Source organism: Chiloscyllium punctatum, chromosome 47, assembly GCF_047496795.1.
Source record: "Chiloscyllium punctatum isolate Juve2018m chromosome 47, sChiPun1.3, whole genome shotgun sequence".
Lineage (NCBI taxonomy): Eukaryota > Metazoa > Chordata > Chondrichthyes > Orectolobiformes > Hemiscylliidae > Chiloscyllium > Chiloscyllium punctatum.
Window position 1 is genome coordinate 40,792,448 of NC_092785.1, and position 25,136 is coordinate 40,817,583.

A 25,136-nucleotide genomic window follows, 5' to 3' on the forward strand; every position below is an offset into this window, starting at 1 on the left:
GGGATAAGGGTCAGCGATTTTGGGGGGATCTGGTTTGGGGATGGGGCTCAGTGGTTTTGGGGGGATCTGGTTTGGGATAGTGGTCAGTGATTTTGGGGGATCTAGTTTGGGGATGGGAGGGCCAGTCATTTTCGGGGATGGGAGTCTGTGATTTTGGGGGATCTGGTTTAGGAATTGGGGTCTGTGATTTTGGGAGATCTGGTTTGGGGATGGGGGTCAGTGATTTTGGGGATCTGGTTTGTGACAGGGGTCAGTAATTTTGGTGGATCTGGTTTGGGTTAGGGATCAGTGATTTTTGGGGCTCTGGTTTGGCGATGGGGGTCAGTTATTTTGGGGGATCTGGTTTTGGGTTTGGGTTCAGTGATCTTGGGGGATCTGGTTTGGGGATGGGAGTCAGTGATTTTGAGAGATATGGTTTGGGGATGGAGGTCAGTGATTTTGGGGAATATGGTGGGGATGGGGTCAGTGACTTTGAGGTATATGGTTTGGGGATGGGGTCTATGATTTGGGGGGACCTGGGCTTGGGGATGGGGGTCAGTGATTTTGGGGGATCTGGTTTGGGGATAATGGTCAGTGATTTTGGGGGATATGGTTTGGGGATAAGGGTCAGTGATTTTGGGGGCATCTGGTTTGGGGATGGGGGTCAGTGATTTTTGGGATCTGGTTTGGGATGGGGTCAGTGATTTTGGGGAGGATCTGGTTTGGGGATGGGGGTTAGTGATTTTGGGGGGATCTGGTTTGGGGATGGGGCTCAGTGATTTGGGGGGATCTGGTTTGGGGATGGGGCTCAGTGATTTGGGGGGATCTGGTTTGGGGATGGGGGTCAGTGATTTTTAGGGATCTGGTTTGGTGATGGGACTCAGTGATTTTGGGGGATCTGGTTTGGGGATTGGGGTCAGTGATTTTGGGTGATCTGGTTTGGGATAGGGTCAGTGATTTTGGGGATCTGGTTCGGAGATGGGGTTCAGTGATTTTGGGGGAACTCGTTTGGGGAAGGGGGTCAGTGATTTTTGGGGATCTGGTTTGGGATAGGGGTCAGTGATTTTGGGATGGGGGTCAGTGATTTTGGGGGGATCTGGTTTGAGGATGGGGGTCAGTGATTTGGGGGGATCTGGTTTGGGGATGGGGGTCATTGATTTGGGGGGTTCTGGTTTGGGAATGGGGGTCTGTGATTTAGGGGGATCTGGATTGGGGATGGGGCTCAGTGATTTTGGTGATCTGGTTTGGGGATGGGGGTCAATGATTTTGGGTGATCTGGTTTGGGGATGAGGTTCAGTGATTTTGGGGATCTGGTTTGTGACAGGGGTCAGTGATTTTGGTGGATCTGGTTTGGGTTAGGGATCAGTGATTTTTGGGGATCTGGTTTGGCGATGGGGGTCAGTTATTTGGGGGGATCTAGTATTGGTTTTGGGTTCAGTGATTTTGGGGGATCTGGTTTGGGGATGGGGGGTCAGTGATTTTGAGAGATATGGTTTGGGGATGGAGGTCAGTGATTTTGAGGAATATGGTGGGGATGGGGGTCAGTGACTTTGAGGTATATGGTTTGGGGATGGGGTCTATGATTTGGGGGGGAACTGGTCTTGGGGAAGGGGGTCAGTGATTTTGGGGGATCTGGTTTGGGGATAATGGTCAGTGATTTTGGGGGATATGGTTTGGGGATAAGGGTCAGTGATTTTGGGGGGATCTGGTTTGGGGATGGGGGTCAGTGATTTTTGGGATCTGGTTTGGGATGGGGTCAGTGATTTTGGGGAGGATCTGGTTTGGGGATGGGGGTCAGTGATTTTGGGGGATCTGGTTTGGGGATGTGGGTTAGTGATTTTGCGGGTATCTGGTTTGGAGATGGGTGTCAGTGATTTTGGGGGATCTGGTTTGGGGATGGGGCTCAGTGATTTTGGGGGATCTGGTTTGGGGATGGGGCTCAGTGATTTTGGGGGATTTGATTTGGGGATAAGGGTCAGTGATTTTGGGGGATCTGCTTTTGTGAAGGGGGTCAATGATTTGGGGGAATATGGTTGGGATTGGGGTCTGTGATTTTGGGGGATTTGGTTGGGAGAGGGGTCATTGATTTTGAGGGGATCTGGTTTGGGGATGGGGTCATTGATTTTGGGGGGACCTGGTTTGTGGATGAGGTCTTTGATTTGGGGGGACCTGGTTTTGGGGATGGGGTCAGTGATTTGGGGGATCTGGTTTGGGATGGGGTCAGTGATTTTGGGGGGATCTGGTTTGGGATGGGGTGTCAGTGATTTTGGGGGATCTGGTTTGGGGATGGGGGTCAGTGATTTTGTGGGATCTGGTTTGGGGATGTGGGTCAGTGATTTTGGGAATCTGGTTTGGGATAGGGGTCAGTGATTTTGGGGGATCTGCTTTTGTGAAGGGGGTCAATGATTTGGGGGAATATGGTTGGGATTGGGGTCAGTGATTTTGGGGGATCTGGTTTGGGGATGGGGGTCAGTGATTTTGGGGGATCTGGTTTGGGGATGTGGGTCAGTGATTTTGGGGGATCTGGTTTGGGGATGGGGCTCAGTGATTTTGGGTGATCTGGTTTAGGGATGGGGTCAGTGATTTTGGGAGATCTGGTTTGGGTTAGGGGTCAGTGATTTTGGGGGATCTGGTTTGGGGATGGGGGTCAGTGATTTTGGGGGGATCTGGTTTGGGATGGGGTCAGTGATTTTGCGGGATAAGGTTTGGGGATGGGGGTCAGTGATTTTGTGGGACATAGTTTGGGATGTGTGTCAGTGATTTGGGGGGATCTGGTTTGGGATGGGGGTCAGTGATTTTGGGGTGATCTGGTTTGGGGATGGGGGCAGTGATTTAGGGGGATCTGGTTTGGGATAGGGGTCAGTGATTTTTGGGGATCTTGTTTAGGGATGGGGGTCAGTGATTTTAGGGAATATGTTTTGGGATAAGGGTCAGTGATTTTGGGAGTTATGGTTGGGATGGGTGTCAGTGATTTTGGGGCGATCTGGTTTGGGGATGGGGGTCAGTGATTTTGGGGGATACGGTTGGGTTGGGGGCAAAAGCTTTGGGATATCTTGTTAGGTAGTGGTCTATGCTTTGGCTGGGGGGGGAAGGTGGTGTATCGGTGATTTTGGGGAGAGTGTGTGTTTTTCCGGGGTAACACGGTCAATGTTGGGGTCATTGAGATCCAGGAGTTTGGCGCGTTCCGGGGAGTCAGACCTTCAACGGTGTCGGTGTTTTTTTTTGGGGGGTGACACTATTTTGCGGGTGCATTTTCCAAGTCACCACTTGGTGAGGGGGAGGGGATTCAATATTTTGCAACGTTGCCCGGTGGAAGGCCAGGACATGGTGGAGTTTTGGGAAGGTCGGGATTTTGCCGAACGTTGGCCTGTCCCAAGAGGCTCAGCTTGCCAGAGGGCGAGAGTTTCAGGTCTTCGGTTCTCTTCCTGTCGATCCAGCCAGTCAGGCCCGTGACTTGGAGCTCTGAGGAGAGATGCAGAGTCGGCAGAAGGTGGGGGAGGTTTCGGAATTGGGATCTTGCTGTGCCGGTGAAGCCGCGCGTCCTCTGGGCTCGCTCACTCACCCGCGGTCGGAGCTGTCAGCGCTTGGCGAGTCTCTGGAGGAAGCAGCAGGTCACCGTGGCGATGATGGCGATGGCGACAGAGAGAGACAGGGCTGCGCCCACCGACAGTGGGATCAGGAGGGTGTCGGAGGCTACGAACCAAGCAGTGCGCAGTGGTCAGCACGCCGCCCACATCCTCCAGCCCCTCTGCCACCCACCCACTCCCCCCCACATCTAACTGTGGGACCCCTCCCTCCCTCCACTGTCTCTCCCCCTCCAACTGTGGGACCCCTCTGCCCTCAACACCAAAACTGTGGGACCCCTCATCCGGTCACCCCCCCCCAAACTGTGGGACCCCTCACCCCCTCCTCCCCAAACTGTGGGACCCCTCACCCCCTCCTCCCCAAACTGTGGGACCCCTCATCCCCTTCCCCTCAAACTATGGGACACCTCACCCCCTCAAACTGTGGGACCCCACACTCCCTTCCCCTCAAACTGTGGGAGCCCTCACCCCCTCAAACTGTGGGACCCCTCACCCCCTTCCCCTCAAACTGTGGGACACCTCACCCCCTCAAACTGTGGGACCCCACACTCTTCCCCTCAAACTGTGGGACACCTCACCCACTCAAACTGTGGGACCCCTCACCCCCATCCCCCCTCAAACTGTGGGACACCTCACCCTCTTCCCCCTCAAACTGTGAGACCCCTCACCCTCGTCTCCCTCAAACTGTGAGACCCCTCACCCCCTTCCCCCTCAAACTGTGGGACCCCTCACCCCCTCCTCCCCAAACTGTGGGACCCCTCACCCCCTCCTCCCCAAACTGTGGGACCCCTCATCCCCTTCCCCTCAAACTATGGGACACCTCACCCCCTCAAACTGTGGGACCCCACACTCCCTTCCCCTCAAACTGTGGGAGCCCTCACCCCCTCAAACTGTGGGACCCCTCACCCCCTTCCCCTCAAACTGTGGGACACCTCACCCCCTCAAACTGTGGGACCCCACACTCCCTTCCCCTCAAACTGTGGGAGCCCTCACCCCCTCAAACTGTGGGACCCCTCACCCCCTTCCCCTCAAACTGTGGGACACCTCACCCCCTCAAACTGTGGGACCCCACACTCTTCCCCTCAAACTGTGGGACACCTCACCCACTCAAACTGTGGGACCCCTCACCCCCATCCCCCCTCAAACTGTGGGACCCCTCACCCCCTTCCCCTCAAACTATGGGACACCTCACCCCCTCAAACTGTGGGACCCCACACTCTTCCCCTCAAACTGTGGGACACCTCACCCACTCAAACTGTGGGACCCCTCACCCTCTTCCCCCCTCAAACTGTGGGACACCTCACCCTCTTCCCCCTCAAACTGTGAGACCCCTCACCCTCGTCTCCCTCAAACTGTGAGACCCCTCACCCCCTTCCCCCTCAAACTGTGGGACCCCTCACACCCTTCCCCCTCAAACTGTGGGACCCCTCACCCTCTTCCCCCCTCAAACTGTGAGACCCCTCACCCCCTTCCCCCTCAAACTGTGCGACCCCTCACCCCTACCCCTCAAACTGTGAGACCCCTCACCTCACTTGCCCCCTCAACCTGTGTGACCCTTCACCCCCGACCCCAATATGAGGGAGCCCACCCCCCCGCACCCCATACTCACGGGAGAGGTAGAGGAAGAGGGTGACGGGCTGCGATTGGGCGCTGGCCAGGAGGTAGGGGCTGGTGCCTGGCCGGTGCCCCCAGCTGGTGACCTGGCAGCGGTAGGGCCCCTCGTCGCCCTTCGATGCCCGGTGGATGCGGAGGCGGAAGCAGAGGGCAGCGGGACGGTCAGAGCTGAGCTCGCTCCCGGCAGGAGTGCGGCCGTGCCAGGCCGTGGGCACGGTGACACCGCGATGGTCCACCAAGGCCAGGGGCTCCTCGGCCTGGCCCCACCAACCCACCGCCAGCCGCGGCTCCTCTACCTCCTCACCGAGCCCCAAACCCAGAGTCACGTTGCAGTGCAGCTCCACCGTGTCCCCTCGGAAAAACTTGGAAGGGGCGAGAGATGCCACCGCGCCCAGTCTCACGTCTGCGGGCGGAGGAGAGCACGGATCAGGGAGAGGAAGAGCCCACTGGCACCCCACTCTCCCCCCTCACTCCCTTTAATATCCCACCCAGTCTAATCCCACTCTCCCCCCTCCCTCCCTTTAATATCCCACCCAGTCTAATCCCACTCTCCCCCCTCACTCCCTTTAATATCCCACCCAGTCTAATCCCACTCTCCCCCCTCACTCCCTTTAATATCCCACCCAGTCTAATCCCACTCTCCCCCCTCACTCCCCACTCCCTTTAATATCCCACCCAGTCTAATCCCACTCTCCCCCCTCCCTCCCTTTAATATCCCACCCAGTCTAATCCCACTCTCCCCCCTCACTCCCTTTAATATCCCACCCAGTCTAATCCCATTCTCCCCCCTCACTCCCTTTAATATCCCACCCAGTCTAATCCCACTCTCCCCCCTCCCTCCCTTTAATATCCCACCCAGTCTAATCCCACTCTCCCCCTCACTCCCTTTAATATCCCACCCAGTCTAATCCCACTCTCCCCCCTCACTCCCTTTAATATCCCACCCAGTCTAATCCCACTCTCCCCCCTCACTCCCCACTCCCTTTAATATCCCACCCAGTCTAATCCCACTCTCCCCCCTCACTCCCTTTAATATCCCACCCAGTCTAATCCCACTCTCCCCTCTCACTCCCTTTAATATCCCACCCAGTCTAATCCCACTCTCCCCCCTCAATCCCTTTAATATCCCACCCACTCTAATCCCACTCTCCCCCCTCACTCCCCACTCCCTTTAATATCCCACCCAGTCTAATCCCACTCTCCCCCTCACTCCCTTTAATATCCCACCCAGTCTAATCCCACTCTCCCCCCTCACTCCCTTTAATATCCCACCCAGTCTAATCCCACTCTCCCCCCTCACTCCCCACTCCCTTTAATATCCCACCCAGTCTAATCCCACTCTCCCCCCTCACTCCCTTTAATATCCCACCCAGTCTAATCCCACTCTCCCCTCTCACTCCCTTTAATATCCCACCCAGTCTAATCCCACTCTCCCCCCTCAATCCCTTTAATATCCCACCCACTCTAATCCCACTCTCCCCCCTCACTCCCCACTCCCTTTAATATCCCACCCAGTCTAAACCCACTCTCCCCCCTCACTCCCCACTCCCTTTAATATCCCACCCAGTCTAATCCCACTCTCCCCCCTCAATCCCTTTAATATCCCACCCAGTCTAATCCCACTCTCCCCCTTCACTCCCTTTAATATCCCACCCAGTCTAATCCCACTCTCCCCCTCACTCCCTTTAATATCCCACCCAGTCTAATCCCACTCTCCCCCTCACTCCCCACTCCCTTTAATATCCCACCCAGTCTAATCCCACTCTCCCCCTCACTCCCTTTAATATCCCACCCAGTCTAATCCCACTCTCCCCCTCACTCCCCACGCCCTTTAATATCCCACCCAGTCTAATCCCACTCTCCCCCTCACTCCCCACTCCCTTTAATATCCCACCCAGTCTAATCCCACTCTCCCCCTCTCTCCCCACTCCCTTTAATATCCCACCCAGTCTAATCCCACTCTCCCCCCTCTCTCCCCACTCCCTTTAATATCCGACCCAGTCTAATCCCACTCTCCCCCCTCACTCCCTTTAATATCCCACCCAGTCTAATCCCACTCTCCCCCCTCACTCCCCACTCCCGTTAATATCCCACCCAGTCTAATCCCACTCTCCCCGCTCATTCCCTTTAATATCCCACCTAGTCTAATCCCACTCTCCCCCTCACTCCCTGCTCCCTTTAATATCCCACCCAGTCTAATCCCACTCTCCCCCCTCACTCCCTTTAATATCCCACCCAGTCTAATCCCACTCTCCCCCCTCACTCCCCACTCCCTTTAATATCCCACCCAGTCTAATCCCACTCTCCCCCCTCACTCCCTTTAATATCCCACCCAGTCTAATCCCACTCTCCCCCCTCACTCCCCATTCCCTTTAATATCCCACACAGTCTAATCCCACTCTCCCCCCTCACTCCCCGCTCCCTTTAATATCCCACCCAGTCTAATCCCACTCTCCCCAACACTCCCCACTCCCTTTAATATCCCACCCAGTCTAATCCCACTCTCCCCAACACTCCCCACTCCCTTTAATATCCCACCCAGTCTAATCCCACTCTCCCCCCTCACTCCCTTTAATATCCCACCCAGTCTAATCCCACTCTCCCCCCTCCCTCCCTTTAATATCCCACCCAGTCTAATCCCACTCTCCCCCCTCCCTCCCTTTAATATCCCACCCAGTCTAATCCCACTCTCCCCCTCACTCCCTATAATATCCGACCCAGTCTAATCCCACTCTCCCCCCTCACTCCCCACTCCCTTTAATATCCCACCCAGTCTAATCCCACTCTCCCCCCTCAATCCCTTTAATATCCCACCCACTCTAATCCCACTCTCCCCCCTCACTCCCCACTCCCTTTAATATCCCACCCAGTCTAATCCCACTCTCCCCCCTCACTCCCCACTCCCTTTAATATCCCACCCAGTCTAATCCCACTCTCCCCCCTCAATCCCTTTAATATCCCACCCAGTCTAATCCCACTCTCCCCCCTCACTCCCTTTAATATCCCACCCAGTCTAATCCCACTCTCCCCCTCACTCCCCACTCCCTTTAATATCCCACACAGTCTAATCCCACACTCCCCCCTCCCTCCCTTTAATATCCCACCCAGTCTAATCCCACTCTCCCCCCTCCCTCCCTTTAATATCCCAATTTGTCTAATCCCACTCTCCCCCCTCACTCCCTTTAATATCCCACCCAGTCTAATCCCACTCTCCCCGCTCATTCCCTTTAATATCACACCAGTCTAATCCCACTCTCCCCCCTCCCTCCCTTTAATATCCCACCCAGTCTAATCCCACTCTCCCCCCTCCCTCCCTTTAATATCCCACCCAGTCTAATCCCACTCTCCCCCCTCTCTCCCCACTCCCTTTGATATCCCAACCAGTCTAATCCCACTGTCCCCCCTCACTCCCCACTCCCTTTAATATCCCACCCAGTCTAATCCCACTCTCCCCCCTCCCTCCCTTTAATATCCCACCCAGTCTAATCCCACTCTCCCCCTCCCTCCCTTTAATATCCCACCTAGTCTAATCCCACTCTCCCCCCTCACTCCCTTTAATATCCCACCCAGTCTAATCCCACTCTCCCCCTCACTCCCCACGCCCTTTAATATCCCACCCAGTCTAATCCCACTCTCCCCCTCACTCCCCACTCCCTTTAATATCCCACCCAGTCTAATCCCACTCTCCCCCTCACTCCCCACTCCCTTTAATATCCCACCCAGTCTAATCCCACTCTCCCCCCTCACTCCCTTTAATATCCCACCCAGTCTAATCCCACTCTCCCCCTCACTCCCCACTCCCTTTAATATCCCACCCAGTCTAATCCCACTCTCCCCCTCACTCCCCACTCCCTTTAATATCCCACCCAGTCTAATCCCACTCTCCCCCCTCACTCCCTTTAATATCCCACCCAGTCTAATCCCACTCTCCCCCTTCCCTCCCTTTAATATCCCACCCAGTCTAATCCCACTCGCCCCCTCCCTCCCTTTAATATCCCACCCAGTCTAATCCCACTCTCCCCCCTCACTCCCCACTCCCGTTAATATCCCACCCAGTCTAATCCCACTCTCCACGCTCATTCCCTTTAATATCCCACCTTGTCTAATCCCACTCTCCCCCCTCACTCCCTTTAATATCCCACCCAGTCTAATCCCACTCTCCCCCCTCCCTTCCTTTAATATCCCACCTAGTCTAACCCCACTCTCCCCCTCACTCCCCGCTCCCTTTAATATCCCACCCAGTCTAATCCCACTCTCCCCCCTCACTCCCTTTAATATCCCACCCAGTCTAATCCCACTCTCCCCCCTCACTCCCCACTCCCGTTAATATCCCACCCAGTCTAATCCCACTCTCCCCCCTCACTCTCTTTAATATCCCACCCAGTCTAATCCCACTCTCCCCCCTCACTCCCCGCTCCCTTTAATATCCCACCCAGTCTAATCCCACTCTCCCCCGACTCCCCACTCCCTTTAATATCCCACCCAGTCTAATCCCACTCTCCCCCTTCATTCCCTTTAATATCCCACCCAGTCTAATCCCACTCTCCCCCCTCACTCCCTTTAATATCCCACCCAGTCTAATCCCACTCTCCCCCCTCACTCCCCACTCCCGTTAATATCCCACCCAGTCTAATCCCACTCTCCCCCCTCACTCCCTTTAATATCCCACCCAGTCTAATCCCACTCTCCCCCCTCACTCCCCGCTCCCTTTAATATCCCACCCAGTCTAATCCCACTCTCCCCCCTCACTCCCCGCTCCCTTTAATATCCCACCCAGTCTAATCCCACTCTCCCCCCTCACTCCCCACTCCCTTTAATAACCCACCCAGTCTAATCCCACTCTCCCCCCTCACTCCCCACTCCCTTTAATATCCCACCCAGTCTAATCCCACTCTCCCCCGACTCCCCACTCCCTTTAATATCCCACCCAGTCTAATCCCACTCTCCCCCCTCACTCCCCACTCCCTTTAATATCCCACCCAGTCTAATCCCACTCTCCCCCCCACTCCCTTTAATATCCCACCCAGTCTAATCCCACTCTCCCCATCACTCCCCACTCCCTTTAATATCCCACCCAGTCTAATCCCACTCTCACCCCTCACTCCCCACTCCCTTTAATATCCCACCCAGCCTAATCCCACTCTCCCCCCCTTACTCCAAATCCCTTTAATATCCCACCCAGTCTAATCACACTCTCCCCCTCACTCCCCACTCCCTTTAATATCCCACCCCGTCTAATCCCACTCTCCCCCCTCACTCCCTTTAATATCCCACCCAGTCTAATCCCACTCTCCCTCCTCACTCCCCACTCCCTTTAATATCCCACCCAGTCTAATCCCACTCTCCCCCCTCACTCCCTTTAATATCCCACCCAGTCTAATCCCACTCTCCCCCCTCACTCCCTTTAATATCCCACCCAGTCTAATCCCACTCTCCCCCCTCACTCCCTTTAGTACCCCACCCAGTCTAATCCCACTCTCCCCCCCCCTCCCTTTAATATCCCACCCAGTCTAATCCCACTCTCCCCCTCACTCCCTTTAATATCCCACCCAGTCTATTCCCACTCTCCCCCCTCCCTCCCTTTAATATCCCACCCAGTCTAATCCCACTCTCCCCCCTCACTCCCTTTAATATCGCACCCAGTCTAATCCCACTCTCCCCCCTCACTCCCTTTAATATCCCACCCAGTTTAATCCCACTCTCCCCCCTCCCTCCCTTTAATATCCCACCCAGTCTAATCCCACTCTCCCCCCTCCCTCCCTTTAATATCCCACCCAGTCTAATCCCACTCTCCCCCCTCACTCCCCACTCCCTTTAATATCCCACCCAGTCTAATCCCACTCTCCCCCCTCACTCCCTTTAATATCCCACCCAGTCTAATCCCACTCTCCCCCCTCACTCCCCACTCCCGTTAATATCCCACCCAGTCTAATCCCACTCTCCCCCCTCCCTCCCTTTAATATCCCACCCAGTCTAATCCCACTCTCCCCCCTCACTCCCCACTCCCTTTAATATCCCACCCAGTTTAATCCCACTCTCCCCCCTCACTCCCTTTAATATCCCACCCAGTCTAATACCACTCTCCCCCCTCCCTCCCTTTAATATCCCACCCAGTCTAATCCCACTCTCCCCCCTCCCTCCCCACTCCCTTTAATATCCCACCCAGTCTAATCCCACTCTCCCCCCCACTCCCTTTAATATCCCACCCAGTCTAATCCCACTCTCCCCCTCACTCCCCACTCCCTTTAATATCCCACCCAGTCTAATCCCACGCTCACCCCTCACTCCCCATTCCCTTTAATATCCCACCCAGCCTAATCCCACTCTCCCCCCCCTTACTCCAAATCCCTTCAATATCCCACCCAGTCTAATCACACTCTCCCCCTCACTCCCCACTCCCTTTAATATCCCACCCCGTTTAATCCCACTCTCCCCCCTCACTCCCTTTAATATCCCACCCAGTCTAATCCCACTCTCCCCCTCACTCCCCACTCCCTTTAATATCCCACCCAGTCTAATCCCACTCTCACCCCTCACTCCCCATTCCCTTTAATATCCCACCCAGCCTAATCCCACTCTCCCCCCCCTTACTCCAAATCCCTTCAATATCCCACCCAGTCTAATCCCACTCTCCCCCCTCACTCCCTTTAATATCCCACCCAGTCTAATCCCACTCTCCCTCCTCACTCCCCACTCCCTTTAATATCCCACCCAGTCTAATCCCACTCTCCCCCCTCACTCCCTTTAATATCCCACCCAGTCTAATCCCACTCTCCCCCCTCACTCCCTTTAATATCCCACCCAGTCTAATCCCACTCTTCCCCCTCACTCCCTTTAGTACCCCACCCAGTCTAATCCCACTCTCCCCCCTCCCTCCCTTTAATATCCCACCCAGTCTAATCCCACTCTCCCCCTCACTCCCCACTCCCTTTAATATCCCACCCAGTCTAATCCCACTCTCACCCCTCACTCCCTTTAATATCCCACCCAGTCTAATCCCACTCTCCCCCCTCACTCCCTTTAATATCCCACCCAGTCTAATCCCACTCTTCCCCCTCACTCCCTTTAGTACCCCACCCAGTCTAATCCCACTCTCCCCCCTCCCTCCCTTTAATATCCCACCCAGTCTAATCCCACTCTCCCCCTCACTCCCCACTCCCTTTAATATCCCACCCAGTCTAATCCCACTCTCCCCCCTCCCTCCCTTTAATATCCCACCCAGTCTAATCCCACTCTCCCCCCTCACTCCCCACTCCCTTTAATATCCCACCCAGTCTAATCCCACTCTCCCCCCTCACTCCCTTTAATATCCCACCCAGTCTAATCACACTCTCCCCCTCACTCCCCACTCCCTTTAATATCCCACCCCGTCTAATCCCACTCTCCCCCCTCACTCCCTTTAATATCCCACCCAGTCTAATCCCACTCTCCCTCCTCACTCCCCACTCCCTTTAATATCCCACCCAGTCTAATCCCACTCTCCCCCCTCACTCCCTTTAATATCCCACCCAGTCTAATCCCACTCTCCCCCCTCACTCCCTTTAATATCCCACCCAGTCTAATCCCACTCTCCCCCCTCACTCCCTTTAATAACCCACCCAGTCTAATCCCACTCTCCCCCCTCCCTCCCTTTAATATCCCACCCAGTCTAATCCCACTCTCCCCCTCACTCCCCACTCCCTTTAATATCCCACCCAGTCTAATCCCACTCTCCCCCCTCCCTCCCTTTAATATCCCACCCAGTCTAATCCCACTCTCCCCCCTCACTCCCCACTCCCTTTAATATCCCACCCAGTCTAATCCCACTCTCCCCCCTCACTCCCTTTAATATCCCACCCAGTCTAATCCCACTCTCCCCCCTCACTCCCCACTCCCGTTAATATCCCACCCAGTCTAATCCCACTCTCCCCCCTCCCTCCCTTTAATATCCCACCCAGTCTAATCCCACTCTCCCCCCTCACTCCCCACTCCCTTTAATATCCCACCCAGTTTAATCCCACTGTCCCCCCTCACTCCCTTTAATATCCCACCCAGTCTAATCCCACTCTCCCCCCTCACTCCCTTTAATACCCCACCCAGTCTAATCCCACTCTCCCCCCTCCCTCCCTTTAATATCCCACCCAGTCTAATCCCACTCTCCCCCTCCCTCCCTTTAATATCCCACCCAGTCTAATCCCACTCTCCCCCTCCCTCCCTTTAATATCCCACCCAGTCTAATCCCACTCTCCCCCCTCACTCCCTTTAATATCCCACCCAGTCTAATCCCACTCTCCCCCCTCACTCCCTTTAATATCGCACCCAGTCTAATCCCACTCTCCCCCCTCACTCCCTTTAATATCCCACCCAGTCTAATCCCACTCTCCCCCCTCCCTCCCTTTAATATCCCACCCAGTCTAATCCCACTCTCCCCCCTCACTCCCTTTAATATCCCACCCACTCTAATCCCACTCTCCCCCCTCACTCCCCACTCCCTTTAATATCCCACCCAGTCTAATCCCACTCTCCCCCCTCACTCCCCACTCCCTTTAATATCCCACCCAGTCTAATCCCACTCTCCCCCCTCACTCCCTTTAATATCCCACCCAGTCTAATCCCACTCTCCCCCCTCACTCCCCACTCCCGTTAATATCCCACCCAGTCTAATCCCACTCTCCCCCCTCCCTCCCTTTAATATCCCACCCAGTCTAATCCCACTCTCCCCCCTCACTCCCCACTCCCTTTAATATCCCACCCAGTTTAATCCCACTGTCCCCCCTCACTCCCTTTAATATCCCACCCAGTCTAATACCACTCTCCCCCCTCCCTCCCTTTAATATCCCACCCAGTCTAATCCCACTCTCCCCCCTCCCTCCCTTTAATATCCCACCCAGTCTAATCCCACTCTCCCCCCTCACTCCCCACTCCCTTTAATATCCCACCCAGTCTAATCCCACTCTCCCCCCCACTCCCTTTAATATCCCACCCCGTTTAATCCCACTCTCCCCCCTCACTCCCTTTAATATCCCACCCAGTCTAATCCCACTCTCCCCCTCACTCCCCACTCCCTTTAATATCCCACCCAGTCTAATCCCACGCTCACCCCTCACTCCCCATTCCCTTTAATATCCCACCCAGCCTAATCCCACTCTCCCCCCCCTTACTCCAAATCCCTTCAATATCCCACCCAGTCTAATCCCACTCTCCCCCTCACTCCCCACTCCCTTTAATATCCCACCCCGTCTAATCCCACTCTCCCCCCTCACTCCCTTTAATATCCCACCCAGTCTAATCCCACTCTCCCCCCTCACTCCCTTTAATATCCCACCCAGTCTAATCCCACTCTCCCCCTCACTCCCCACTCCCTTTAATATCCCACCCAGTCTAATCCCACTCTCCCCCCTCCCTCCCTTTAATATCCCACCCAGTCTAATCCCACTCTCCCCCCTCCCTCCCTTTAATATCCCACCCAGTCTAATCCCACTCTCCCCCTCCCTCCCTTTAATATCCCACCCAGTCTAATCCCACTCTCCCCCTCCCTCCCTTTAATATCCCACCCAGTCTAATCCCACTCTCCCCCTCCCTCCCTTTAATATCCCACCAAGTCTAATCCCATTCTCCCCCCTCACTCCCCGCTCCCTTTAATATCCCAACCAGTCTAATCCCACTCTCCCCACTCACTCCCTTTAATATCCCACCCAGTCTAATCCCACTCTCCCCCCTCACTCCCTTTAATATCGCACCCAGTCTAATCCCACTCTCCCCCCTCACTCCCCACTCCCTTTAATATCCCACCCAGTCTAATCCCACTCTCCCCCTCCCTCCCTTTAATATCCCACCCAGTCTAATCCCATTCTCCCCCCTCACTCCCCGCTCCCTTTAATATCCCAACCAGTCTAATCCCACTCTCCCCACTCACTCCCTTTAATATCCCACCCAGTCTAATCCCACTCTCCCCCCTCACTCCCTTTAATATCCCACCCAGTCTAATCCCACTCTCCCCCCTCACTCCCCACTCCCTTTAATATCCCACCCAGTCTAATCCCACTCTCCCCCCTCACTCCCTTTAATATCCCACCCAGTCTAATCCCACTCTCCCCCCTCCCTCCCTTTAATATCCCACCCAGTCTAATCCCACTCTCCCCCCTCCCTCCCTTTAATATCCCACCCAGTCTAATCCCACTCTCCCCCCTCACTCCCCACACCCTTTAATATCCCACCCCGTCTAATCCCACTCTCCCCCTCACACCCCACTCGCTTTAATATCCCACCCAGTCTAATCCCACTCTCACCCCTCACTCCCCATTCCCTTTAATATCCCACCCAGCCTAATCCCACTCTCCTCCCCCTTACTCCAAATCCCTTCAATATCCCACCCAGTCTAATCACACTCTCCCCCTCACTCCCCACTCCCTTTAATATCCCACCCCGTCTAATCCCACTCTCCCCCCTCACTCCCTTTAATATCCCACCCAGTCTAATCACACTCTCCCCCTCACTCCCCACTCCCTTTAATATCCCACCCAGTCTAATCCCACTCTCACCCCTCACTCCCCATTCCCTTTAATATCCCACGCAGCCTAATCCCACTCTCCCCCCCCTTACTCCAAATCCCTTCAATATCCCACCCAGTCTAATCACACTCTCCCCCTCACTCCCCACTCCCTTTAATATCCCACCCAGTCTAATCCCACTCTCCCCCCTCCCTCCCTTTAATATCCCACCCAGTCTAATCCCACTCTCCCCCCTCACTCCCTTTAATATCCCACCCAGTCTAATCCCACTCTCCCCCCTCACACCCCACTCCCTTTAATATCCCACCCAGTCTAATCCCACTCTCCCCCCTCACTCCCTTTAATATCCCACCCAGTCTAATCCCACTCTCCCCCCTCACACCCCACTCCCTTTAATATCCCACCCAGTCTAATCCCACTCTCCCCCCTCACACCCCACTCCCTTTAATATCCCACCCAGTCTAATCCCACTCTCCCCCCTCCCTCCCTTTAATATCCCACCCAGTCTAATCCCACTCTCCCCCCTCACTCCCCACATCCTTTAATATCCCACCCAGTCTAATCCCACTCTCCCCCCTCACACCCCACTCCCTTTAATATCCCACCCAGTCTAATCCCACTCTCCCCCTCACTCCCTTTAATATCCCACCCAGTCTAATCCCACTCTCCCCCCTCACTCCCCACTCCCTTTAATATCCCACCCAGTCTAATCCCACTCTCCCCCCTCACTCCCTTTAATATCCCACACAGTCTAATCCCACTCTCCCCCCTCCCTCCCTTTAATATCCCACCCAGTCTAATCCCACTCTCCCCCCTCACTCCCCGCTCCCTTTAATATCCCACCCAGTCTAATCCCACTCTCCCCCCTCACTCCCCGCTCCCTTTAATATCCCACCCAGTCTAATCCCACTCTCCCCCCTCACTCCCTTTAATATCCCACACAGTCTAATCGCACTCTCCCCCCTCACTCCCTTTAATATCCCACCCAGTCTAATCCCACTCTCCCCCCTCACTCCCCGCTCCCTTTAATATCCCACCCAGTCTAATCCCACTCTCCCCCCTCACTCCCCGCTCCCTTTAATATCCCACCCAGTCTAATCCCACTCTCCCCCCTCACTCCCCACTCCCTTTAATATCCCACCCAGTCTAATCCCACTCTCCCCCCTCACTCCCCACTCCCTTTAATATCCCACCCAGTCTAATCCCACTCTCCCCCCTCACTCCCTTTAATATCCCACCCAGTCTAATCCCACTCTCCCCCCTCACTCCCCACTCCCGTTAATATCCCACCCAGTCTAATCCCACTCTCCCCCCTCCCTCCCTTTAATATCCCACCCAGTCTAATCCCACTCTCCCCCCTCACTCCCCACTCCCTTTAATATCCCACCCAGTTTAATCCCACTGTCCCCCCTCACTCCCTTTAATATCCCGCCCAGTCTAATACCACTCTCCCCCCTCCCTCCCTTTAATATCCCACCCAGTCTAATCCCACTCTCCCCCCTCCCTCCCTTTAATATCCCACCCAGTCTAATCCCACACTCCCCCCTCACTCCCCACTCCCTTTAATATCCCACCCAGTCTAATCCCACTCTCCCCCCCACTCCCTTTAATATCCCACCCAGTCTAATCCCACTCTCCCCATCACTCCCCACTCCCTTTAATATCCCACCCAGTCTAATCCCACTCTCCCCCTCACTCCCCACTCCCTTTAATATCCCACCCAGTCTAATCCCACGCTCACCCCTCACTCCCCATTCCCTTTAATATCCCACCCAGCCTAATCCCACTCTCCCCCCCCTTACTCCAAATCCCTTCAATATCCCACCCAGTCTAATCACACTCTCCCCCTCACTCCCCACTCCCTTTAATATCCCACCCCGTTTAATCCCACTCTCCCCCCTCACTCCCTTTAATATCCCACCCAGTCTAATCCCACTCTCCCCCTCACTCCCCACTCCCTTTAATATCCCACCCAGTCTAATCCCACGCTCACCCCTCACTCCCCATTCCCTTTAATATCCCACCCAGCCTAATCCCACTCTCCCCCCCCTTACTCCAAATCCCTTCAATATCCCACCCAGTCTAATCACACTCTCCCCCTCACTCCCCACTCCCTTTAATATCCCACCCCGTCTAATCCCACTCTCCCCCCTCACTCCCTTTAATATCCCACCCAGTCTAATCCCACTCTCCCCCCTCACTCCCTTTAATATCCCACCCAGTCTAATCCCACTCTCCCCCTCACTCCCCACTCCCTTTAATATCCCACCCAGTCTAATCCCACTCTCCCCCCTCCCTCCCTTTAATATCCCACCCAGTCTAATCCCACTCTCCCCCCTCCCTCCCTTTAATATCCCACCCAGTCTAATCCCACTCTCCCCCTCCCTCCCTTTAATATCCCACCCAGTCTAATCCCACTCTCCCCCTCCCTCCCTTTAATATCCAACCCAGTCTAATCCCACTCTCCCCCTCCCTCCCTTTAATATCCCACCCAGTCTAATCCCATTCTCCCCCCTCACTCCCCGCTCCCTTTAATATCCCAACCAGTCTAATCCCACTCTCCCCACTCACTCCCTTTAATATCCCACCCAGTCTAATCCCACTCTCCCCCCTCACTCCCTTTAATATCGCACCCAGTCTAATCCCACTCTCCCCCCTCACTCCCCACTCCCTTTAATATCCCACCCAGTCTAATCCCACTCTCCCCCTCCCTCCCTTTAATATCCCACCCAGTCTAATCCCATTCTCCCCCCTCACTCCCCGCTCCCTTTAATATCCCAACCAGTCTAATCCCACTCTCCCCACTCACTCCCTTTAATATCCCACCCAGTCTAATCCCACTCTCCCCCCTCACTCCCTTTAATATCCCACCCAGTCTAATCCCACTCTCCCCCCTCACTCCCCACTCCCTTTAATATCCCACCCAGTCTAATCCCACTCTCCCCCCTCACTCCCTTTAATATCCCACCCAGTCTAATCCCACTCTCCCCCCTCCCTCCCTTTAATATCCCACCCAGTCTAATCCCACTCTCCCCCCTCCCTCCCTTTAATATCCCACCCAGTCTAATCCCACTCTCCCCCCTCACTCCCCACACCCTTTAATATCCCACCCCGTCTAATCCCACTCTCCCCCTCACACCCCACTCGCTTTAATATCCCACCCAGTCTAATCCCACTCTCACCCCTCACTCCCCATTCCCTTTAATATCCCACCCAGCCTAATCCCACTCTCCTCCCCCTTACTCCAAATCCCTTCAATATCCCACCCAGTCTAATCACACTCTCCCCCTCACTCCCCACTCCCTTTAATATCCCACCCCGTCTAATCCCACTCTCCCCCCTCACTCCCTTTAATATCCCACCCAGTCTAATCACACTCTCCCCCTCACTCCCCACTCCCTTTAATATCCCACCCAGTCTAATCCCACTCTCACCCCTCACTCCCCATTCCCTTTAATATCCCACCCAGCCTAATCCCACTCTCCCCCCCCTTACTCCAAATCCCTTCAATATCCCACCCAGTCTAATCACACTCTCCCCCTCACTCCCCACTCCCTTTAATATCCCACCCAGTCTAATCCCACTCTCCCCCCTCCCTCCCTTTAATATCCCACCCAGTCTAATCCCACTCTCCCCCCTCACTCCCTTTAATATCCCACCCAGTCTAATCCCACTCTCCCCCCTCACACCCCACTCCCTTTAATATCCCACCCAGTCTAATCCCACTCTCCCCCCTCACTCCCTTTAATATCCCACCCAGTCTAATCCCACTCTCCCCCCTCACACCCCACTCCCTTTAATATCCCACCCAGTCTAATCCCACTCTCCCCCCTCACACCCCACTCCCTTTAATATCCCACCCAGTCTAATCACACTCTCCCCCCTCACTCCCTTTAATATCCCACCCAGTCTAATCCCACTCTCCCCCTCACTCCCTTTAATATCCCACCCAGTCTAATCCCACTCTCCCCCCTCACTCCCCACTCCCTTTAATATCCCACCCAGTCTAATCCCACTCTCCCCCCTCACTCCCTTTAATATCCCACACAGTCTAATCCCACTCTCCCCCCTCCCTCCCTTTAATATCCCACCCAGTCTAATCCCACTCTCCCCCCTCACTCCCCGCTCCCTTTAATATCCCACCCAGTCTAATCCCACTCTCCCCCCTCACTCCCCGCTCCCTTTAATATCCCACCCAGTCTAATCCCACTCTCCCCCCTCACTCCCTTTAATATCCCACACAGTCTAATCGCACTCTCCCCCCTCACTCCCTTTAATATCCCACCCAGTCTAATCCCACTCTCCCCCCTCACTCCCCGCTCCCTTTAATATCCCACCCAGTCTAATCCCACTCTCCCCCCTCACTCCCCGCTCCCTTTAATATCCCACCCAGTCTAATCCCACTCTCCCCCCTCACTCCCCACTCCCTTTAATATCCCACCCAGTCTAATCCCACTCTCCCCCCTCACTCCCCACTCCCTTTAATATCCCACCCAGTCTAATCCCACTCTCCCCCCTCACTCCCCCCCCTTTAATATCCCACACAGTCTAATCCCACTCTCCCCCCTCCCTCCCTTTAATATCCCACCCAGTCTAATCCCACTCTCCCCCCTCACTCCCTTTAATATCCCACACAGTCTAATCCCACTCTCCCCCCTCCCTCCCTTTAATATCCCACCCAGTCTAATCCCACTCTCCCCCCTCACTCCCGTTAATATCCCACCCAGTCTAATCCCACTCTCCCCCCTCCCTCCCTTTAATATCCCACCCAGTCTAATCCCACTCTCCCCCCTCACTCCCCACTCCCTTTAATATCCCACCCAGTCTAATCACACTCTCCCCCCTCACTCCCGTTAATATCCCACCCAGTCTAATCCCACTCTCCCCCTCTCCCTCCCTTTAATATCCCACCCAGTCTAATCCCACTCTCCCCCCTCCCTCCCCACTCCCTTTAATATCCCACCCAGTCTAATCCCACTCTCCCCCCTCACTCCCCACTCCCTTTAATATCCCACCCAGTCTAATCCCACTCTCCCCCCTCACTCCCTTTAATATCTCACCCAGTCTAATCCCACTCTCCCCCCCACTCCCTTTAATATCCCACCCAGTCTAATCCCACTCTCCCCATCACTCCCCACTCCCTTTAATATCCCACCCAGTCTAATCCCACTCTCCCCCCTCACTCCCCACACCCTTTCATATCCCACTCCGTCTAATCCCACTCTCCCCCTCACTCCCCACTCCCTTTAATATCCCACCCAGTCTAATCCCACTCTCACCCCTCACTCCCCATTCCCTTTAATATCCCACCCAGCCTAATCCCACTCTCCTCCCCCTTACTCCAAATCCCTTCAATATCCCACCCAGTCTAATCACACTCTCCCCCTCACTCCCCACTCCCTTTAATATCCCACCCCGTCTAATCCCACTCTCCCCCCTCACTCCCTTTAATATCCCACCCAGTCTAATCACACTCTCCCCCTCACTCCCCACTCCCTTTAATATCCCACCCAGTCTAATCCCACTCTCCCCCCTCACTCCCTTTAATATCCCACCCAGTCTAATCCCACTCTCCCCCCTCACTCCCCACTCCCTTTAATATCCCACCCAGTCTAATCCCACTCTCCCCCCTCACTCCCCACTCCCTTTAATATCCCACACAGTCTAATCCCACTCTCCCCCCTCACTCCCTTTAATATCCCACCCAGTCTAATCCCACTCTCCCCCCTCACTCCCCACTCCCTTTAATATCCCACCCAGCCTAATCCCACTCTCCCCCCTCACTCCCTTTAATACCCCACCCAGTCTAATCCCACTCTCCCCCCTCACTCCCTTTAATACCCCACCCAGTCTAATCCCACTCTCCCCCCTCACTCCCTTTAATATCCCACCCAGTCTAATCCCACTCTCCCCCCCTCACTCCCTTTAATATCCCACCCAGTCTAATCCCACTCTCCCCCCTCCCTCCCTTTAATAGCCCACCCAGTCTAATCCCACTCTCCCCCCTCCCTCCCTTTAATATCCCACCCAGTCTAATCCCACTCTCCCCCCTCACGCCCCTTTAATATCCCACCCAGTCTAATCCCACTCTCCCCCCTCACTCCCTTTAATATCCCACCCAGTCTAATCCCACTCTCCCCCTCACTCCCTTTAATATCCCACCCAGTCTAATCCCACTCTCCCCCCTCACTCCCCCCCCTTTAATATCCCACACAGTCTAATCCCACTCTCCCCCCTCCCTCCCTTTAATATCCCACCCAGTCTAATCCCACTCTCCCCCCTCACTCCCTTTAATATCCCACACAGTCTAATCCCACTCTCCCCCCTCCCTCCCTTTAATATCCCACCCAGTCTAATCCCACTCTCCCCCCTCACTCCCGTTAATATCCCACCCAGTCTAATCCCACTCTCCCCCTCTCCCTCCCTTTAATATCCCACCCAGTCTAATCCCACTCTCCCCCCTCACTCCCCACTCCCTTTAATATCCCACCCAGTCTAATCCCACTCTCCCCCCTCACTCCCCACTCCCTTTAATATCCCACCCAGTCTAATCCCACTCTCCCCCCTCACTCCCTTTAATATCTCACCCAGTCTAATCCCACTCTCCCCCCCACTCCCTTTAATATCCCACCCAGTCTAATCCCACTCTCCCCATCACTCCCCACTCCCTTTAATATCCCACCCAGTCTAATCCCACTCTCCCCCCTCACTCCCCACACCCTTTCATATCCCACTCCGTCTAATCCCACTCTCCCCCTCACTCCCCACTCCCTTTAATATCCCACCCAGTCTAATCCCACTCTCACCCCTCACTCCCCATTCCCTTTAATATCCCACCCAGTCTAATCCCACTCTCCCCCCTCCCTCCCTTTAATATCCCACCCAGTCTAATCCCACTCTCCCCCCTCACGCCCCTTTAATATCCCACCCAGTCTAATCCCACTCTCCCCCCTCACTCCCTTTAATATCCCACCCAGTCTAATCCCACTCTCCCCCTCACTCCCTTTAATATCCCACCCAGTCTAATCCCACTCTCCCCCCTCCCTCCCTTTAATATCCCACCCAGTCTAATCCCACTCTCCCCCCTCACTCCCTTTAATATCCCACCCAGTCTAATCCCACTCTCCCCCCTCCCTCCCTTTAATATCCCACCCAGTCTAATCCCACTCTGCCCCCTCACTCCCCCCTCCCTTTAATATCCCACCCAGTCTAATCCCACTCTCCCCCCTCCCTCCCTTTAATATCCCACCCAGTCTAATCCCACTCTCCCCCCTCACTCCCTTTAATATCCCACCCAGTCTAATCCCACTCTCCCCCCTCCCTCCCTTTAATATCCCACCCAGTCTAATCCCACTCTACCCCTCACTCCCTTTAATATCCCACCCAGTCTAATCCCACTCTCCCCCTCACTCCCTTTAATATCCACCCAGTCTAATCCCACTCACCCCCCTCCCTCCCATTAATATCCCACCCAGTCTAATCCCACTCACCCCCCTCCCTCCCTTTAATATCCCACCCAGTCTAATCCCACTCTCCCCCCTCCCTCCCCACTCCCTTTAATATCCCACCCAGTCTAATCCCACTCTCCCCCCTCCCTCCCTTTAATATCCCACCCAGTCTAATCCCACTCTCCCCCCTCACTCCCCCCCCTTTAATATCCCACCCAGTCTAATCACACTCTCCCCCTCACTCCCCACTCCCTTTAATATCCCACCCAGTCTAATCCCACTCTCCCCCCTCACTCCCTTTAATATCCCACCCAGTCTAATCCCACTCTCCCCCCTCACTCCCCACGCCCTTTAATATCCCACACAGTCTAATCCCACTCTCCCCCCTCACTCCCCACTCCCTTTAATATCCCACCCAGTCTAATCCCACTCTCCCCCTCACTCCCCACTCCCTTTAATATCCCACACAGTCTAATCCCACTCTCCCCCCTCACTCCCCACTCCCTTTAATATCCCCACCCAGTCTAATCCCACTCTCCCCCCCTCACTCCCCACTCCCTTTAATATCCCACCCAGTCTAATCCCACTCTCCCCCCCCCCACTCCCTTTAATATCCCACCCAGTCTAATCCCACTCTCCCCCCTCCCTCCCTTTAATAACCCACCCAGTCTAATCCCACTCTCCCCCCTCACTCCCTTTAATATCCCACCCAGTCTAATCCCACTCTCCCCCCTCACTCCCCACTCCCTTTAATATCCCACCCAGTCTAATCCCACTCTCCCCCCTCCCTCCCTTTAATATCCCACCCAGTCTATCCCACTCTCCCCCCTCCCTCCCTTTAATATCCCACCCAGTCTAATCCCACTCTCCCCCCTCCCTCCCTTTAATATCCCACCCAGTCTAATCCCACTCTCCCCCCTCACTCCCTTTAATACCCCACCCAGTCTAATCCCACTCTCCCCCCTCCCTCCCTTTAATATCCCACCCAGTCTAATCCCACTCTCCCCCCTCCCTCCCTTTAATATCCCACCCAGTCTAATCCCACTCTCCCCCCTCACTCCCTTTAATATCCCACCCAGTCTAATCCCACTCTCCCCCCTCCCTCCCTTTAATATCCCACCCAGTCTAATCCCACTCTCCCCCCTCACTCCCTTTAATATCCCACCCAGTCTAATCCCACTCTCCCCCCTCACTCCCTTTAATATCCCACCCAGTCTAATCCCACTCTCCCCCCTCACTCCCTTTAATATCCCACCCAGTCTAATCCCACTCTCCCCCCTCACTCCCCACTCCCTTTAATATCCCACCCAGTCTAATCCCACTCTCCCCCCTCCCTCCCCACTCCCTTTAATATCCCACCCAGTCTAATCCCACTCTCCCCCCTCACTCCCTTTAATATCCCACCCAGTCTAATCCCACTCTCCCCCCTCACTCCCACTCCCTTTAATATCCCACCCAGTCTAATCCCACTCTCCCCCCCTCCCTCCCTTTAATATCCCACCCAGTCTAATCCCACTCTCCCCCCTCACGCCCCTTTCCCAATTGCCCTGAAGGATTGGGGAGTGAGGTAAATCCCCCTCCCCCTCTCACTATTGGGTTGGACGGCGAGCTCCACCAGAGAGATGGTCTTCTCTACAATCCTCCGCCAGCCTCCATCTGGGTCCTGGATCCATTCGCCGGCCTTGCAGAGGTAGAGGCCTGCGTCCTGAGGCTTGACGTGGTCGACCCTGAGGCGGTAGGAGTCACCCTTGACCTTCTCCAGGCCCACCTGGCCGCGGAGGAAGCGGGCCCAGTATGGCCCGGCTCCAGGGCTCTCCACCCTCAGCTCGGGCCCCACCCCGACGACGGTGTCCGGCTCCCCGGCCCCGCTCCGGTTGACCTGGAAGGCCAGCGAGAGGTGGGTGTGCGGCTCCGTGAGGCTCTCGGCCCGGCATCGCAGGCCCAGCCGCTCGCCCTCGCGCAGGGCCAGGGTCCCCCCCTCCCCCCTGGGCCGGGACAGGTGGAGGGTGTCCGGGAGGACT

General features: G+C 55.2%; 1 protein-coding gene across 1 annotated transcript in view; it reads right to left on the reverse strand.

Annotated features, from left to right (window-relative positions):
* Window positions 1–830: 830 nt before the first annotated feature.
* LOC140468682 (immunoglobulin superfamily member 8-like) overlaps window positions 831–25,136 on the reverse strand; it is a 43,050-nt gene continuing 18,744 nt past the window's right edge. Inside the window, exons 2-4 of the mRNA XM_072564757.1 lie at window positions 24,706–25,134; window positions 5,173–5,580; window positions 831–3,672 (exon numbers count right to left, since the gene is read on the reverse strand). Coding sequence (XP_072420858.1) covers window positions 3,557–3,672; window positions 5,173–5,580; window positions 24,706–25,134 — 953 coding nt within the window. The 3' untranslated portion in view covers window positions 831–3,556. The remainder of the gene's footprint in view (window positions 3,673–5,172; window positions 5,581–24,705; window positions 25,135–25,136) is intronic.